The sequence below is a fragment of the Procambarus clarkii genome, chromosome 59 (genome assembly GCF_040958095.1).
Source record: "Procambarus clarkii isolate CNS0578487 chromosome 59, FALCON_Pclarkii_2.0, whole genome shotgun sequence".
Taxonomy (NCBI): Eukaryota; Metazoa; Arthropoda; class Malacostraca; order Decapoda; family Cambaridae; genus Procambarus; species Procambarus clarkii.
In genome coordinates, this window is record NC_091208.1 from 27403107 (window position 1) to 27423208 (window position 20102).

At 45.6% G+C, this 20102-nt stretch overlaps 1 protein-coding gene across 2 annotated transcripts in view; it reads left to right on the forward strand.

Moving 5' to 3' along the window:
• The first annotated feature begins 714 nt into the window (after positions 1 to 714).
• The window catches only part of LOC138353698 (uncharacterized), a 117441-nt gene continuing 98053 nt past the window's right edge, over positions 715 to 20102 (forward strand). The window contains exon 1 of one of the 2 annotated variants that reach the window (XR_011223280.1): positions 715 to 1056. Coding sequence is in view for 1 of the 2 variants with exons in the window: in XM_069307055.1 (XP_069163156.1) it covers positions 1020 to 1056 (37 nt within the window). In the remaining variant the exon portion in view is untranslated. The remainder of the gene's footprint in view (positions 1057 to 20102) is intronic. The other variant, XM_069307055.1, reaches the window with a different exon arrangement.

The following is a 20102-nucleotide window of genomic DNA, read 5'->3' on the forward strand; positions in this document are numbered from 1 at the left end:
GCGTGTGGTGTGGGACGCGTGCCAGTTGCCGACATTGGGGTTGCTAACAGGAAATCCCCTGCATATGGGGCTGCTACTGCTGTGAGGCGAGCAATGTCGTGTTGTGTTGTTGCAGCACCCAGGCACTCTGCAGCAACTTGGTCTACAATGCAACAAAATAGGTCGAGTCATTAGACAACCAACAGTTAGAGAGGCGGGGTCCAGGAGCTCAATCCTGCGGGCAGAAATATTAGATACAGGTGTAAATTACCAGTACATATCAAGCTCCAATGTCCAGTTTCTCTGCATCACATCACCAGATTATAATATATGAGGCTTTTCTTCCTAACTGTCTTATATATATATATATATATATATGCCAATGAGGGCCTTATATGTCAATATAAGGCCCTCATTGATATAGATATATGAGAGCCTTATATGGCAACGTGAGTACATGTACTTTCCGAGTTTGTAATTATAGTACTAGGCTGCCAAACCGGTTGGCGGAGTAGCAGCAGATTCTTGACTTAGATTTTATTATACAACTGGTCTGATGGGGATCTTTGCCACATGCCGTTAGCGTAGGCAATCTTGCGCTGCCATTGTGGCTTTCTTCACCAGTTATATATTCAATTTATTATAAAGTTTGGCCTCTTAGGAGAGATGGGGAGGGCGGGTGTGAGGGGGCGCACGGGCTGGCTTTGTACTCTAAACGAGCGTGAGTGAGTGAGTGAATACGCTGTGGCTTGGCGAGGAGGGGCGGGCAAGCCGGCGAGCGAGTGTGTCAGTGTCCGTGTAGCAGTGGGAGAGTGAGGGTGTGTGTGTGTGTGCGTGGCGCGCAGGCTCGCTCATAGTCTACTCGTCATACTCGGGGATATATACACCAGCCTGGATAGTGAGGAGTATATCTGGCTGGGTATACCTGACCACCACTGCCGTGGGTTTATATAGGCCTTGTGTGCACCGGTGACATTCTATAGTGGCATTTGTGCCGTTCTTGAAAACGTTTGGGATTTGGATACGTCGCCGAGGACGTGATGGGTCGTAAGGGCTTCTACGACGTCCAGGGCAATGGTAAGTGACGTCGCCAGACGTCGGACACCCCCCCCCCCCAACCCCGCACGACCTCCACCCCTCTCTTAACGTCTATTAACAAGAACAGTTTAGCTGGCGGAACTTATCCAACGATAGTTCGACCCTTAACGTTCACACGTGTAACCTTAATCTACCATGTTAACGTTTAATTGATAAAATAAATAATTGACGTTTAATTGATAAAATAAATAATTGATGTTTAATTGATTCCTGTAGAATAAAGTAATGTTCAGTTTTTTCATTTTAAAATCGTGAAGAATTTGATCAGTAAATTTTGACCCAGTGCCGTGACGTGAAGATTAAATCACAACATTAAATAAATATCTAATTTATTTTCATTATTAAAGTAAAAAAAAAGACATTAACTATAATTAAGTATAAAAATAACTTACAATTGTCATTTTTGTCAATAAAATAACTATTCATGACGTTAATTAACTTAAATAAGAGGCTTCGATGATCAACATTGATACAACAAATACAATAGGGGGTTGTAGTGGCCGCCTTTACACAAATTTATACATTCTAGTTACAGAATACAATCATGTCGGCGTGGTAGCAGAACTGTGAACACGCCGACATGATATCATTCAGGTTACAGAATATTAATTTCGATTCGCAGTTAGGAAGGACAGAGAGATACATTTGGGAACGTTTCGCCTACACCTGTTGCCTCTGTTCACCCTAACAGTATATAAGCACCTGGGAATCGGTAGACTGTTGTGGGTAGTATATATCCTAGGGAAGACCAGTCATTCCCTAGGGTAACCTCCTAGGGTTAACCTTGGAGTTTACCGTTTCTTATCAGGGACAAAAAGCCTATTCTTTCTGTACCTGACAAAGAGTATAATTTAACATATAAGTCACATAGACAGTCGCGAATATATTTTGAATATTTCAAATTCTGTTTCAAAATAAAACAAAAAAACAGAGTTGGAGAATTCCTTCACAACAGCCTAACATTTACCCAAGAAGGTCCTCGTCTCGTTGGATAATTCGTCTCAGAGGCAGCTCCTCCTGCTCGGGTGATCAAAGACGACTCTAAACGACCTCATTTGCGCGGGCCAACCTCTACACTTGCCTACCAACAAGAAATTTGAATATATTTGCACTTAGCGTAGCTCTTCGGGCCCGGGAGTGGGTACAAGTAGCGTAATACCCAAGACGGTTACCCCAACGGCTCGTGAAACCCATATCCAACCCAAGGCAGCCTAGCCTGGGTTAGTCAGCCAAGCCTGGCCTAGCCTGGCCTAGTCAGCCTAGCCTGGCCCCAGTCAGCCTAGCCTGGCCCCAGTCAGCCTAGCCTGGCCCCAGTCAACCTAGCCTGGCCCAGTCAGCCTAGCCTGGCCAAAATATGCGACAATTTGAAAACGAGATTTGTTGAACTGCTTTTGCGCCATCTATCAAGACAATCTCGCTACGTAGCCTCGCTTAATGTATGATCTCACTTGGTGTATAATCTCACTTGGTGTATAATCTCACTTGATGTATCATCTCACTTGATGTATCATCTCACTTGATGTATCATCTCACTTGGCGTATCATCTCACTTGGCGTATCATCTCACTTGGCGTATCATCTCACTTGGCGTATCATCTCACTTGGCGTATCATCTCACTTGGCGTATCATCTCACTTGGCGTATCATCTCACTTGGCGTATCATCTCACTTGGCGTATCATCTCACTTGGCGTATCATCTCACTTGGCGTATCATCTCACTTGGCGTATCATCTCACTTGGCGTATCATCTCACTTGGCGTATCATCTCACTTGGCGTATCATCTCACTTGGCGTATCATCTCACTTGGCGTATCATCTCACTTGGCGTATCATCTCACTTGATGTATCATCTCACTTGGTGTATGCTTGTCATCCTGTGATAAATTTGGGTTAGGTTACCCGTGAGATATACCTGTTGATGTATTTAGGTTACCTGTGACTGGTTTTGAGAGTTGTGCGCTGAGCGAAGCGTGAGGCCAGGCAGGGCAGGTGGCCCACCGCCTGTGCTGGTAGACAATTGCTTATGGGGCCACCTTATGGCCACTCTGGCATCGGCAAATTATCTCTAGATGTGGTGTGTGTATCTCTAGATGTGGTGTATCTCTAGATGTGGTGTGTGTATCTCTAGATGTGGTGTGTGTATCTCTAGATGTGGTGTGTGTATCTCTAGAGGTGTGTGTATCTCTAGATGTGGTGTGTGTATCTCTAGATGTGGTGTGTGTATCTCTAGATGTGGTGTGTGTATCTCTAGATGTGTTTACCTGTACTCGATTTTGAGAGTTTTGGCCTCACAGGCTTGATGAAATTATATCTGAGGGCTGCCTTATCATCCGGGCTTGTCTGAGGGCTGCCTTATCATCCGGGCTTGTCTGAGGGCTGCCTTATCGTCCGGGCTTGTCTGAGGGCTGCCTTATCGTCCGGGCTTGTCTGAGGGCTGCCTTATCGTCCGGGCTTGTCTGAGGGCTGCCTTATCGTCCGGGCTTGTCTGAGGGCTGCCTTATCGTCCGGGCTTGTCTGAGGGCTGCCTTATCGTCCGGGCTTGTCTGAGGGCTGCCTTATCGTCCGGGCTTGTCTGAGGGCTGCCTTATCGTCCGGGCTTGTCTGAGGGCTGCCTTATCGTCCGGGCTTGTCTGAGGGCTGCCTTATCGTCCGGGCTTGTCTGAGGGCTGCCTTATCGTCCGGGCTTGTCTGAGGGCTGCCTTATCGTCCGGGCTTGTCTGAGGGCTGCCTTATCGTCCGGGCTTGTCTGAGGGCTGCCTTATCGTCCGGGCTTGTCTGAGGGCTGCCTTATCGTCCGGGCTTGTCTGAGGGCTGCCTTATCGTCCGGGCTTGTCTGAGGGCTGCCTTATCGTCCGGGCTTGTCTGAGGGCTGCCTTATCGTCCGGGCTTGTGTGAGGGCTGCCTTATCAGCCTGGCTTGTGTGAGGGCTGCCTTATCAGCCTGGCTTGTGTGAGGGCTGCCTTATCAGCCTGGCTTGTGTGAGGGCTGCCTTATCAGCCTGACTTGTGTGAGGGCTGCCTTATCAGCCTGGCTTGTGTGAGGGCTGCCTTATCGTCCGGGCTTGTGTGAGGGCTGCCTTATCGTCCGGGCTTGTGTGAGGGCTGCCTTATCGTCCGGGCTTGTGTGAGGGCTGCCTTATCGTCCGGGCTTGTGTGAGGGCTGCCTTATCGTCCGGGCTTGTGTGAGGGCTGCCTTATCGTCCGGGCTTGTCTGAGGGCTGCCTTATCGTCCGGGCTTGCGTGAGGGCTGCCTTATCGTCCGGGCTTGCGTGAGGGCTGCCTTATCGTCCGGGCTTGCGTGAGGGCTGCCTTATCGTCCGGGCTTGCGTGAGGGCTGCCTTATCGTCCGGGCTTGTGTGAGGGCTGCCTTATCGTCCGGGCTTGTGTGAGGGCTGTCTTTTCGTCCGGGCTTGTGTGAGGGCTGCCTTATCGTCCGGGCTTGTGTGAGGGCTGCATTATCTGCCTGGCTTGTGTGAGGGCTGCCTTATCAGCCTGGCTTGTGTGAGGGCTGCCTTATCAGCCTGGCTTGTGTGAGGGCTGCCTTATCAGCCTGGCTTGTGTGAGGGCTGCCTTATCGTCCTGGCTTGCGTGAGGGCTGCCTTATCGTCCTGGCTTGCCTGAGGGCTGCCTTATCGTCCTGGCTTGCCTGAGGGCTGCCTTATCGTCCGGGCTTGTCTGAGGGCTGCCTTATCGTCCGGGCTTGTCTGAGGGCTGCCTTATCGTCCGGGCTTGTCTGAGGACTGCTTCGTGGGGAAAATCTACCAGTGATTATTTTATTAAATTTATTGAATGTACTGTAATTATTTTAATTATTACTTAATTATTTTATTAAGCGGACTGTATAGATTATTTAAAATTATTGATAAACTTCCACTTGACACATTTGGGGGAATTATTAAATTTGGTTATACCACATTTAAACGGTTAGCATTATTATTTTCACTAAACTGTATTTAAACGGTTTGTGGATGTGATTAGTATAGGTGAATTATAGCCTTATATGACAAGAAGGCTTCGGCAGTTATTATGGAACAGGAGTCGAACACGTGAGCGAGTCAGGCTGTAATAAGCCAACCAGTCCTCGACTCAAGTCCATTCCATCCAGCGGTCGACCTCACAAAGGCATTCATTAAATTTTAACATGCTTTTCATTCAAAACGTGATGAAATGAATATTATAATATATTGTGCATATATAGGCATAGGTTAGGTTAGGTGTTTAGGTTCTCTTGGCGATTATTTGTAGTACCTGTGTGAAGCATTTACAGCGTTGTGGTTCGAACAAAATTCGTCAAGGAAGCACTTGTTTCGGAAGTGTTCGGACGTCAGCAGTTGTGAGTCGTGTGTAAACTGTGTTTCGTTCACAAACAGCGGGGGGTTTGGCGGGTGCTTGGAATCACTTTTGGGTCTTTGTTTGGAGGACGGGCTGACTGTAATGGTGGTGGTGGTTCGTGACGCCGCCTAACTATGAATGCCAATTCTACACAATCGGTGTTATCCAGACTTCAGCCTGTAGAGACAATACAATATGGATAGTCACAACACTACACTAATTATTATTATTATATTTGACATAATTTTGACTGTTTACTCAGTTATTCAACTCGCCCATTTTGAGTCATGCCATCTAACCATCAAGCCTAATAGATCTAATAGATCTTATATTGTGCCCACTACGAACTAGGCAAGACGGAATATAAGCCCTGCCCTGCGTTGTCGTAGTCGAACACGTCCGTCGCAAGAGGTATTGATTATTGTAAATACCAACGGAGCTCTTCAATTGACACTGACAAATTACTTGTGTTAGTTGGGTAGGCTAGATATTGGCTCCCACTGCCTTCCCCTGTCAAGACGAGCCCTTGCCTTCCCCTGTCAAGACGAGCCCTTGCCTTCCCCTGTCAAGACGACCCCTTGCCTTCCCCTGTCAAGACGACCCCTTGCCTTCCCCTGTCAAGACGACCCCTTGCCTTCCCCTGTCAAGACGACCCCTTGCCTTCCCCTGTCAAGACGTCCCCTTGCCTTCCCCTGTCAAGACGACCCCCTTGCCTTCCCCTGTCAAGACGACCCCTTGCCTTCCCCTGTCAAGACGACCCCTTGCCTTCCCCTGTCAAGACGACCCCTTGCCTTCCCCTGTCAAGACGACCCCTTGCCTTCCCCTGTCAAGAGGACCCCCTTGCCTTCCCCTGTCAAGAGGACCCCTTGCCTTCCCCTGTCAAGAGGACCCCTTGCCTTCCCCTGTCAAGAGGACCCCTTGCCTTCCCCTGTCAAGAGGACCCCTTGCCTTCCCCTGTCAAGAGGACCCCTTTGCCTTCCCCTGTCAAGAGGACCCCTTTGCCTTCCCCTGTCAAGAGGACCCCTTTGCCTTCCCCTGTCAAGAGGACCCCCTTGCCTTCCCCTGTCAAGAGGACCTCCTTGCCTTCCGCTGTCAAGAGGACCCCCTTGCCTTCCGCTGTCAAGAGGACCCCCTTGCCTTCCCCTGTCAAGAGGACCCCCTTGCCTTCCGCTGTCAAGAGGACCCCCTTGCCTTCCGCTGTCAAGAGGACCCCCTTGCCTTCCCCTGTCAAGAGGACCCCCTTGCCTTCCCCTGTCAAGAGGACCCCCTTGCCTTCCCCTGTCAAGAGGACCCCCTTGCCTTCCCCTGTCAAGAGGACCCCCTTGCCTTCCCCTGTCAAGAGGACCCCCTTGCCTTCCCCTGTCAAGAGGACCCCTTGCCTAAACGGTTCATTTATGGGTTCTAATAATAATTGGAGGAGTTTGATTATCTTTACTAAATTATTAGTTATCATTTATCTTTGTTATCTTTGTAATTTATTAATTTCAGTCCCGAGACTGTAGTATTATTTTGTGTTTAATTATATGGATATTAAATTAATTCCTGCTATATAATCTCGTTTTCTGCAGAGATTGTACGCGTACTGTTTTTTTTAATGTGTAACTAATTTATTTTAATGGAGGTGTAGATTAATACAGTATTAGCAGTAATATTCTGCTTATTGTATTAGAAGTTAGTAATGTTGTCGGGAATTTTCAACATGGCTTAACATCCGGGTTTGTCTGAGAGCTGCCTTATCATCCAGACTTACCCGAGGGCTGCCTTATCATCCAGGCTTACCTAAGGGCTGCCTTATCATCCAGACTTACCCGAGGGCTGCCTCATCATCCAGACTTTGTCGAGGGCTGCGTCATCATCCAGACTTACCCGAGGGCTGCCTTATCATCCGGGCTTATTCTCAACATGGTCACTTCAGTCTGGCTAATGAAAATAACCTTTCCAAAAATTTATCAGATTTTATATATATATATATATATATATATATATATATATATATATATATATATATATATATATATATATATATGACAATGTCAGACCACGGAGGAAAATGAAACAGGAATTTCCTTAAGTACTTTCGTATATTAAATACATCTTCAGAAGGTATGGTATTCATACCTTCTGACATTGTCACATTCTTAATCACGTGTTTATTTTCGTGATATACACACACACACACACATATATATATATATATATATATATATATATATATATATATATATATATATATATATATATATATATATATATATATATATTATTTATATATGTATGTGTGTGTGTGTGTGTGTGTGTAATTTGATGGCAAATGAACTAGATTTATTTAACGATAAATGAGCAGTATTTCGCCTGATATAATGGAAGCATGTCGAGGTGCAGGGGGTAGGCTGTGTGCCTGAGGAGCTCAGAGGTGGGGGTTCGAGCCCATTGTACTGCTTCTGTATTTCATACATCACGATCTTGTGATTGTATTGGGCATTTTAAAAGTATACCTGGAGTATACCTATCGTGGGTTCTGGGAAATCTACTCCTCAAAGCCCGGCCCGAGGCCAGGCTTGACTTGTGATAACTTAGTCCAACAGGCTGTTGCTTGGAGCGGCCCGCAGGCCCACATAACCACCACAGCCCGGTTGGTCCGGCAGTTCCTGCAAAGAATGTGTCTAATTATTTCTTGAACATGTTCACTTTTTGTAGCTGTGTTCAAGGCAATATTTCTCACGTTTGCTGAGAGGATATGAAACAGGTGTGTGTGTGGGCCTGTGGTGAGTGGGAGGGAACGCCAGGTGTGGGAGTGTGGGAGAGAATGACAGGTGTGGGAAGGGAACCTTCTCTTGAACGTTCATACGGGTTTCCCTCGTTCGCATTCCTCGTTCACATTCCTGACATCAGCTGTGTTTCCTGAGGTTTTTCCCGAGAGCTTCGCTGTCAGACATTCTTTATTTCTGGGATGACCCGCTGTCCCGTGGGATTTGGGGACGGGGTTCTTCGACGACCTGGGTGGGGGGGGGTTAGGGGTTCTTCGACGACCTGGGTGGGGGGTTTAGGGGTTCTTCGACGACCTGGGTGGGGGGGTTTAGGGGTTCTTCGACGACCTGGGTGGGGGGGTTTAGGGGTTCTTCGACGACCTGGGTGGGGGGCTTTAGGGGTTCTTCGACGACCTGGGTGGGGGGTTTAGGGGTTCTTCGACGACCTGGGTGGGGGTCGTTTGGGGGTTCTTCGACGACCTGGGTGGGGGGGTTTGGGGGTTCTTCGACGACCTGGAGGGTGAAAGGGATGGGGAGGGAGGGTCATCTTACGACCATGGGGGTAGTTGAGTAAGACGTTTAAAATAACCCTTTTTCTTACGTATTCGAGTGATGGATTCCGTAATAAACACGACGTTGAAATGAAGATTCACACCAAGACACAACAGAAGATGGAAACCGTTAGATTATACAATGCATATGTGATCCCTGCTGCAATAGCAACACCCTGAATGATCAAATTATCACCAAACAAGACTGGTCTCAGGTCGGGCTATGGGAGCATAACACTCTCAAAATCGTCTACAGGTAAACTGCAGGTACCTGTGAGGACGTTGTTTCTAGCTGCCTCATCTCCCGTCTTCTATCAATGAGGAGAATGAGATAATGAGGATTAGGGAATGAAGGAGTTGATATAATGAGGATTAGGGAATGAAGGAGTATGATATAATGAGGATTAGGGAATGAAGGAGTATGATATAATGAGGATTAGGGAATGAAGGTGTATGAGATAATGAGGATTAGGGAATGAAGAAGTATGATATAATGAGGATAAGGGAATGAAGGAGTGAGAGATAATGAGGATTAGGGAATGAAGGAGTATGATATAATGAGGATTAGGGTATGAAGGAGTGAGATAATGAGGATTAGGGAATGAAGGAGTATGATATAATGAGGATTAGGGAATGAAGGAGTGAGATAATGAGGATTAGGGAATGAAGGAGTATGATATAATGAGGATTAGGGAATGAAGGAGTATGATATAATGAGGATTAGGGAATGAAGAAGTATGATATAATGAGGATTAGGGAATGAAGGAGTATGATATAATGAGGATTAGGGAATGAAGGAGTATGATATAATGAGGATTAGGGAATGAAGGAGTATGATATAATGAGGATTAGGGAATGAAGGAGTATGATATAATGAGGATTAGGGAATGAAGGAGTATGATATAATGAGGATTAGGGAATGAAGGAGTATGATATAATGAGGATTAGGGAATGAAGGAGTATGATGTAATGAGGATTAGGGAATGAAGGAGTATGATATAATGAGGATTAGGGAAGAACAATGAGCATGAGACATCATGAGGGTTGTATATTATGGGCCGTCATGTATAACGGCCGACGGTTGTATGCGTGTATGAACCCGTCATACATCCGGTTGTATAAACAGAATACAAAATGTATCTTGTTAGTCTAGGAGGATGTTCAAAGGCAGGTGTGTGATGATACCTGGTTGATACCTGGTTGATGGGGTTCTGGGAGTTCTTCTACTCCCCAAGCCCGGCCCGAGGCCAGGCTCGACTTGTGAGAGTTTGGTCCACCAGGCTGTTGCTTGGAGCGGCCCGCAGGGCCACGTACCCACCACAGCCCGGCTGATCCGGAACTTCTCTTAGAAAACCGTCCAGTTTTCTCTTGAAGATGTCCACGGTTGTTCCGGCAATATTTCTTATGCTCGCTGGGAGGACGTTGAACAACCGCGGACCCCTGATGTTTATACAGTGCTCTCTGATTGCGCCTATGACACCTCTGCTCTTCACAGGTTCAATCTTGCATTTTCTTCCATATCGTTCACTCCAGTACGTTGTTATTTTACTGTGTAGATTTGGGACCTGACCCTCCAGTATTTTCCAGGTGTATATTATTTGGTATCTCTCTCGTCTCCTTTCTAGAGAGTACATTTGGAGAGCTTTGAGACGATCCCAATAATTTAGGTGTTTTATCTTGTCTATGCGTGCCGTATATGTTCTCTGTATTCCCTCTATTTCAGCAATCTCTCCTGCTCTGAAGGGGGAAGTGAGTACTGAGCAGTACTCGAGACGGGACAGCACAAGTGACTTGAAGAGTACAACCATTGTGATGGGATCCCTGGATTTGAAAGTTCTCGTAATCCATCCGATCATTTTTTCTGGCTGACGCGATATTTGCTTGGTTATGCTCCCTAAACGTTAGATCGTCGGACATCATTATTCCCAAATCCTTGACATGCTGTTTTCCTACTATGGGAAGATTCGATTGTGTTTTGTACCCTGTATTATGTTTCAGATCCTCATTTTTGCCGTACCTGAGTACCTGAAATTTATCACTGTTAAACATCATGTTATTTTCTGCTGCCCAATCAAAAACTTTGTTGACATCTGCTTGTAGTTTTTCAATGTCTTCAGCAGAGGTAATTTTCATGCTGATTTTTGTGTCATCTGCAAAGGACGACACGAAGCTGTGGCGTGTATTTTTGTCTATATCAGATATGAGAATAAGGAACAGTAGCGGTGCAAGGACTGTACCTTGAGGTACAGAGCTTTTAACATCGCTTGGACTCGATTTTATCTGATTGACTGTTACTCTTTGTGTTCTGTTCGACAGGAAATTGAGTATCCAGCGTCCTACTTTTCCAGTTATTCCCATTGACCTCATTTTGTGAGCTATCACCCCATGGTCACATTTGTCGAACGCCTTTGCAAAGTCTGTGTATACAACATCTGCATTTTGCTTTTCTTCTAGGGCTTCTGTGATTTTGTCATAGTGGTTGAGTAACTGTGACAGACAGGATCTTCCCGCTCTAAATCCATGTTGTCCTGGATTGTGCAATTCATTGTTTTCCATAAAACTAGAAATTTGATTCCTAATCACTCTTTCAAACACTTTTATTATGTGTGATGTTAGTGCAACTGGCCTATAATTTTTTGCCAAGGCTTTACTCCCCCCCTTGTGCAACGGAGCTATATCTGCTGATTTAAGTGCTGCTGGTATCTCCCCTGTATCCAGGCTCTTTCTCCATATTACGCTGAGTGCTCTCGCTACTGGTACTTTACATTTCTTTATGAATATTGAATTCCATGAGTCAGGCCCAGGAGCTGAGTGCATAGGCATATTATCAATTTCTCTTTCAAAGTCTTCCGAGTTTGTGGTAATATCCGTTATATTATCTGCAGCTTGAATGTCATTCATAAAGAAGCTGTCTGGGTCATCAACTTTCATGTTGTTTATTGGTGTGCTAAACATAGCCTCATACTGGCTTCTTAGAATTTCACTAATCTCTTTGTTGTCCTCTGTGTACGTACCTTCATTTGTAATTAACGCTCCAATACTGGTCGAGGTTTTGGATTTTGATTTTGCGTATGTGAAAAAATATTTCGGATTTTTCCTTATCTCTTGTATAGCTTTCTGTTCCAATTCCATTTCCTCAGACTCATATGATCGCTTCAACGTTTGTTCTATTTCCTCAATCTCCCTGCTTAGGCTTGTTTTCCTTGCTTGTGATAGTTGTGTCTGCCGAAGCATTTCCGTTATTTTTTTTCCTTCTCCTGTACAGTCGTCTCCGTTCTCTTTCTAGAGTGGTCCTCTTTCTGCCCCTCCTCACAGGCACGTGCTTCAAGCAGACCTTGTAAGCTTCAGCTGTCAGTTGAGCTATTCCCTGTGTGGGAGTTTTGTCGCTTAAGACCGTCTCCCATTGAATGGTTGCAAGGTCTACATTTATTTTTTCCCAGTCAATCCTCTTATTGTTGAAATTGAATTGATTATTGATATGATGTGGTCATTCACATGTGGCATTCCTGATTGAACAGTGTTGGACTCCAACACTGGCGGCAGTGTTGTATAGCAGTGTTGGACTCCAACACTGGCGATGGCATTGTATAGCAGCGTTGGACACCAACACTGGCGGTGGCATTGTATAGCAGCGTTGGACACCAACACTGGCGGTGGTGTTGTATAGCAGCGTTGGACTCCAACACTGCTATACAGTGTTGTATAGCAGTGTAAAGTGTATACAACATACGCTTTCTCTTAACCCCCCTATACAGACCCCCCCTCTCCCTCCCCAAGCAACATAGACCCCTCTCCCTCCCCCACCTGACCCCCCTCCCTCCCCCAGTACTGTGCAACACAGCTCTGCCCCACCAAGGTGTGTGCGACACAGAGGAGCACCTTCAACGACTGTTGGGGGCGGCAATTCTCAACTTAACGACGCAACATGTGCTTGATTACCTCCGCTCGCAAAAGACCATTGCAAGGCATGGCATGAGGCGCTGACCTTTGACCTTCCGCTGTGTCAGGAGGAGGAGGAGGGGGGGATGAGTAGCTGGAGTGGGGGGGGGGGAATTATGATCGATACACACCTGTTTTCAGTGTAGATGGACGCAGGTGTGTGTGTGTATTTGCTATTTAGAGTATGTTAGGATGTATAGACAATGACAATGGGCCAGAGAGTTGGGTAGCGTTTTTCCTTTCACCTCATGCTTCTGGTTACCTAAGAGTTAGAAAGGTGTTGTGGGGTTGCATGCTGGGGATAGTCAGTAGTTGGCATACTAGGCTCGACACGCGCGCGCGCAAACACACACACACACACACACACACACACACACACACACACACACACACACACACACACACACACACACACACACACACACACACACACACACACACCGTGGTGGAGGCAGATTCCATACACAGTTTCAAATGTAGAGCCCAATAGCCTCCTGAATCTGTACACCAGTTGATTGACAGTTGAGAAGGCGGGACCAAAGAGCCGCCGCAAGCACAATTAGGTGAGTACACGCACGCAACTTCCCACCTGGGCCACGGGAGCGACGGGGGGGGGTGATTGTTGCGTCATTGTTGCTTCATTGTTGCAGGTGGTTGATTAGGTTGCTTCCTCGGTGAGAGGACGCGCGAGGCACGTATTCACCTAGTTGTGCTTGCGGGGGTTGAGCTCTGCTCTTTCGGTCCGCCTCTCAACTATCAATCAACTGTTACTATTTCCCAGCCCCCCTCCCCCCACACACACACCTGTCCCCAGAGGTCCACATCAAAAGGATATCATCAGCGGCATATGCTAGACTGGCCAACTTAAGAACTGCCTTTAGAAACGTGTGTAAGGAATATACCACTTATGTCAGACCAATCCTGGAATGTGCAGCTCCAGCCTGGAGTCTGTATCTAGTTAAACACAAGACAAAGTTAAAGAAGATTCAGCGGTATGCCACCAGGCTCGTCCCGGAACTGAGAGGTATGAGCTACGAGGAAAGGCTAAAGGAGCTGAACCTCACATCCCTGGAAAACAGAAGAGTAAGGGGAGACATGATAACTACCTACAAAATTCTCAGGGGAATTAACAGGGTGGACAAAGACAAACTCTTCAGCACGGGTGGGACACGAACAAGGGGACACAGGTGGAAACTTAGTACCCAGATGAACCACAGGGACGTTAGAAATTTTTCAGTGTCAGAGTAGTTAACAGATGGAATACATTAGGCAGTGATGTGGTGGAGGCTGACTCCATACACAGTTTCAAATGTAGATATGATAGAGCCCAGTTGGCTCAGGAACCTGTACACCAGTTGATTGACAGTTGAGAGGCGGGACCAAAGAGCCAGAGCTCAACCCCCGCAAGCACAAATAGGTGAGTACACACACACACACACACACACACACACACACACACACACACACACACACACACACACACACACACACACACACACACACACACACAGGAAGCAGCTCCATAACAGCTAACTCCCAGGTACCTATTTACTGCTAAGTGAACAGGACATCAGGGTGAAAGAAACTCCCCATTTCACACAGAGATGTGTGATGATGTAAGGGCGAAGAGGGAGAGCGGCCTATTGACATAGCTCGGGTGCAGGGGGGGGGGGTTGTTTAATAGCCTGGTTTGTGCCTCGGAGAGGCTACGGGATCCAGTAAGTTCAGTAGAACTTCGGTTTCAACCCTTTTAACCCTGTCTGGGATGCTCCCAGACGCAGGTTTGAATCCTCGTCACGGCCCTTGTGGATTTGTTCATTTAAACTCTCCATTTGTTTCTGCCTCCACCAGGGATCGAACCCGGACCCTAGGATTACGAGCTCAGAGCGCTGTCCACTCAGCTATCAGACCCCAAATAGTTTGTCTTAGTTCGTCAATTCGGCACTGATGACATCAGTGCCCGGGACATTGATGACATCACAGGACATCACTGTCCCGGGCACTGATGACATCACAGGACATCACTGTCCCGGGCACTGATGTCATCACTGTCCCGGGCACTGATGTCATCACTGTCCCGGGCACTGATGTCATCACTGTCCCGGGCACTGATGTCATCAATGTCCCGGGCACTGATGTCCCGTTCTTGTAGCTCGGGTCTCTCAAGTCCGGAACCAGCCGTGTAGGAAATTCCTGGACGTTTGTCTAGCTCTGCCCTGTGGCACATTCTCTAGTACAGACTTAGTCTAGTATACGTAAGAGTATGATGGCGTGTATAGCAACATTTCATTCACTTGGAGCAGAGTGGTCACGTGGTTTACAGTTCCGGACTCGATTCCCGAATGACCCGAGTGGTTATAATAGTCTGCAACGTTCAGAAAGATTTGTTTATTTCAGGTGTCTGAAATAATCAAATCTTCAAAAATGTGGGATGGAACCATGGGATGGACTACCATCCCATGGGTCCATCCCACAGCCATCATGTGGAGTGGACTACCATCCCATGGTTCCATCCCACAGCCATCATGTGGAGTGGACTACCATCCCATGGTTCCATCCCACAGCCATCATATGGAGTGGACTACCATCCCATGGTTCCATCCCACAGCCATCATGTGGAGTGGACTACCATCCCATGGTTCCATCCCACAGCCATCATGTGGAGTGGACTACCATCCCATGGTTCCATCCCACACGTCTATGATCTACTATCAATCCAAGAACGGTCTGAGGACTCTTAGATCTCTCAGATGTTTACTCTTATCAAAGGTCGTTCACATATAAGAGTCTGGCCTCCTTATCTTGGCGCTGATCGATTCATCTAACAAATATAATCCCTGATCTAATATTTTTCTTCTTGGGCTATATTTTTTGTTCCTTGGTTCCTTGGTGTATTTTTTGTTCCTTGGTTCCTTGGTGTATTTTTTGTTCCTTGGGCTGTATTTTTTGTTCCTTGGGCTGTATTTTTTGTTCCTTGGTTCCTTGGTGTATTTTTTGTTCCTTGGTTCCTTGGTGTATTTTTTGTTCCTTGGTTCCTTGGTGTATTTTTTGTTCCTTGGTTCCTTGGTGTATTTTTTGTTCCTTGGTTCCTTGGTGTATTTTTTGTTCCTTGGTGTATTTTTTGTTCCTTGGTTCCTTGGTGTATTTTTTGTTCCTTGGTTCCTTGGTGTATTTTTTGTTCCTTGGCCTATATTTATTGTTCCTTGGCCTATATTTATTGTTCCTTGGCCTGTATTTTTTGTTCCTTGGTGTATTTTTTGTTCCTTGGGCTGTATTTTTTGTTCCTTGGGCTGTATTTTTTGTTCCTTGGGCTGTATTTTTTGTTCCTTGGTGTATTTTTTGTTCCTTGGGCTGTATTTTTTGTTCCTTGGGCTGTATTTTTTGTTCCTTGGTGTATTTTTTGTTCCTTGGGCTGTATTTTTTGTTCCTTGGGCTGTATTTTTTGTTCCTTGGTGTATTTTTTGTTCCTTTGTGTATTTTTTGTTCCTTGGTGTATTTTTTGTTCCTTTGTGTATTTTTTGTTCCTTGGTGTATTTTTTGTTCCTTGGTGTATTTTTTGTTCCTTGGGCTGTATTTTTTGTTCCTTGGTGTATTTTTTGTTCCTTGGTGTATTTTTTGTTCCTTGGTGTATTTTTTGTTCCTTGGGCTGTATTTTTTGTTCCTTGGGCTGTATTTTTTGTTTCTTGGGGCTGTATTTTTTGTTCCTTGGGGCTGTATTTTTTGTTCCTTGGGCTGTATTTTTTGTTCCTTGGGCTGTATTTTTTGTTTCTTGGGGCTGTATTTTTTGTTCCTTGGGGCTGTATTTTTTGTTCCTTGGGCTGTATTTTTTGTTCCTTGGGCTGTATTTTTTGTTTCTTGGGGCTGTATTTTTTGTTCCTTGGGGCTGTATTTTTTGTTCCTTGGGCTGTATTTTTTGTTCCTTGGGCTGTATTTTTTGTTCCTTGGGGCTGTATTTTTTGTTCCTTGGGGCTGTATTTTTTGTTCCTTGGGGCTGTATTTTTTGTTCCTTGGGGCTGTATTTTTTGTTCCTTGGGGCTGTATTTTTTGTTCCTTGGGGCTGTATTTTTTGTTCCTTGGGGCTGTATTTTTTGTTCCTTGGGCTGTATTTTTTGTTTCTTGGGGCTGTATTTTTTGTTCCATGGGGCTGTATTTTTTGTTCCTTGGGGCTGTATTTTTTGTTCCTTGGGGCTGTATTTTTTGTTCCTTGGGCTGTATTTTTTGTTCCTTGGGCTGTATTTTTTGTTCCTTGGGGCTGTATTTTTTGTTCCTTGGGGCTGTATTTTTTGTTCCTTGGGCTGTATTTTTTGTTCCTTGGGGCTGTATTTTTTGTTCCTTGGGGCTGTATTTTTTGTTCCTTGGGGCTGTATTTTTTGTTCCTTGGGGCTGTATTTTTTGTTCCTTGGGGCTGTATTTTTTGTTCCTTGGGCTGTATTTTTTGTTTCTTGGGGCTGTATTTTTTGATGGGGAAATTATTTTTTGCGTGATTTCTTGGCCTGTGTGTGTCTGGGATACCTTGCAATGGTTCCGGGGATCAACGTTCCCGCGGCCCGGTTTCTGCCTTGACCTCCTGGTTGGTGGGCTGGTCAGCCAGCCTGGGAGGGGGGGGGAGGTTTTATTCGAGCGTTTTTTGGCCTATGTTTTTTTTGGGGGGAGGGGGGGGAGTCACAAGCCAAATTTCACGTTTGGCTTGTAATGTTTGGCTCTAGCCGGCTCTGTTGCTCTAGCTGGCTCTGGGGCTCTAGCCGGCTCTGTTGCTCTAGCTGGCTCTGGGGCACTAGCCGGCTCTGTTGCTCTAGCTGGCTCTGGGGCTCTAGCTGGGTCTGGGGCTCTAGCCGGCTCTGGGGCTCTAGCCGGCTCTGGGGCTCTAGCTGGCTCTGGGGCTCTAGCTGGCTCTGTTGCTCTAGCTGGCTCTGGGGCTCTAGCTGGCTCTGTTGCTCTAGCTGGCTCTGGGGCTCTAGCCGGCTCTGTTGCTCTAGCCGGCTCTGGGGCTCTAGCCGGCTCTGTTGCTCTAGCTGGCTCTGGGGCTCTAGCCGGCTGTTGCTCTAGCTGGCTCTGGGGCTCTAGCCGGCTCTGTTGCTCTAGCTGGCTCTGTTGCTCTAGCTGGCTCTGGGGCTCTAGAACTATCGTACGATCTAGGTTTCTCGCTCTGCGCTCGCTATATAATATTAATATATATATATATAATGGGACCCCGCCAGACAGCATGGGTAAAGCATTCAAACTAGCGTGTGACTAATGAGCGGATTTCAGAATTCGTGAGTGAATATCAGGACTCATTAGTGGGTTTCACGAATCATTTGGAGATTTCAGGATTCATTAGTGGACAGGAGAGCAAGGTAGCGTTGGTGGAGGGGTTGTGAATGGTTCCCCAGGACCTTATAGTTGTCATGGCAGCTCTCGTTAGCGTCTACCTGATCGTTAGCAAGTCTCGGATTGTAGGCTCGAAAAAAAATTTATATATATATATATATATATATATATATATATATATATATATATATATATATATATGTCGTACCTAGTAGCCAGAACGCACTTCTCAGCCTACTATGCAAGGCCCGATTTGACTAATAAGCCAAGTTTTCATGAATTAATTGTTTTTCGACTGCCTAACCTACCTAACCTAACCTATCTTTTTCGGCTACGTAACCAAACCTAACCTATAAAGATAGGTTAGGTTAGGTTAGGTAGGGTTGGTTAGGTTCGGTCATATATCTACGTTAATTTTAACTCCAATAATAAAAAATTGACCTCATACATAATGAAATAGGTAGCTTTATCATTTCATAAGAAAAAAAATAGAAAAAATATATTAATTCAGGAAAACTTGGCTTATTAGGCAAATCGGGCCTTGCATAGTAGGCCGAGTACGACGTTCTGGCTACTAGGTACAACATATATATATATATATATATATATATATATATATGTCGTACCTAATAGCCAGAACGCACTTCTCAGCCTACTATTCAAGGCCCGATTTGCCTAATAAGAAAAGTTTTCATGAATTAATGTTTTTTCGTCTACCTAACCTACCTAACCTAACCTAACCTAGCTTTTTTTGGCTGCCTAACCTAACCTTACCTATAAATATAGGTTAGGTTAGGTTAGGTAGGGTTGGTTAGGTTCGGTCATATATCTACGTTAATTTTAACTCCAATAAAAAAAAATTGACCTCATACATAGAGAAAAGGGTTGCTTTATCATTTCATAAGAAAAAAATTATAGTAAATATATTAATTCAGGAAAACTTGGCTTATTAGGCAAATCGGGCCTTGAATAGTAGGCTGAGAAGTGAGTTCTGGCTACTAGGTACGACATATATATATATATATATATATATATATATATATATATATATATTTCCATCCATTCCCATTCAGGAATATTTTTTGGGGGCACAAAAACCGAACCAAATTCTTTGCAAACTAACAATATGAAAGGGTTCAGCAATTCTTATAAAAGCAATATCAATTAAAAAAGACCCAAGAGAATTTCTACCTTTTGTCCACTTTTGTAAAGGGTCAGGAGGGAAAGAAGAAAATAAACTAACCTTACTTATCCTACATCTGGTGTGCTACATAAATGTATGGTATTAGGCCTAGTATTGAATATGCTAGGCTTAGGAAGAAAAACAGACTTAAATTAAGACTGTTAGACTTAGACTTAAATAAGCCTAGTCTTGAGAGAGAGAGAGAGAGTTATCAATGAAAAAGAACCCCATATTAGCGAAAAATAACCCTTTATCAACGAGAGAGAGAACCCCTTAGTGAGAAAAGATAATCCCATATGAATGAGAGATAACCCCCCTTATCAACTAAAGATAACACCAGATACCGAAAGATAACCCCCTTCCCAACAAGAATAACCACTGTTATGCACGAGAGATAACCCCCCATATTGACGAGAAAAATCACCCCCGTTATGCCAATCACATTTTGCAATTTAACTACATCAGGTTTAGGTAACAATTCAACAGCCCACGTGTAATTACCGCGTGAAATAGAAGCCCGGGCCCCAGGCCGGGCTCTGGGCGTAGAAGACCTCTCGAACCCCTCTACAGGTATGTTCCAGAGAGTGAGAGGGAAGGGGGAGTGTAGGGGCGCAATAGCCTGAAGGTAGAGGGAGATAAAGGAGAGATGCTGAGTACATACACCATCATCTCCAGCCTCTGAAGCATCAGCATCTTCATCTCATGGGGTGCATCTGGGGAGGGTTGGGGGGGGGGGACTGGGGACGGGGTGTAGGGAGGGGTTGTAGAGCTGGGGAGGGGGGGGGAGAAGGGTTGTGAAGTGAGTAAACACACATCCCATCTATATTGAATTTTGTAACTAGCTCATCAAGATTGTAACTTGCTTAGCTAAATGAATTGTGGGGTTCAGTCCCTTAGCCCATTATGTGCCTCTGTAACCCTTTCCACTACCGCCCCCAAGATGGGTATGGGGTGCATAATAAA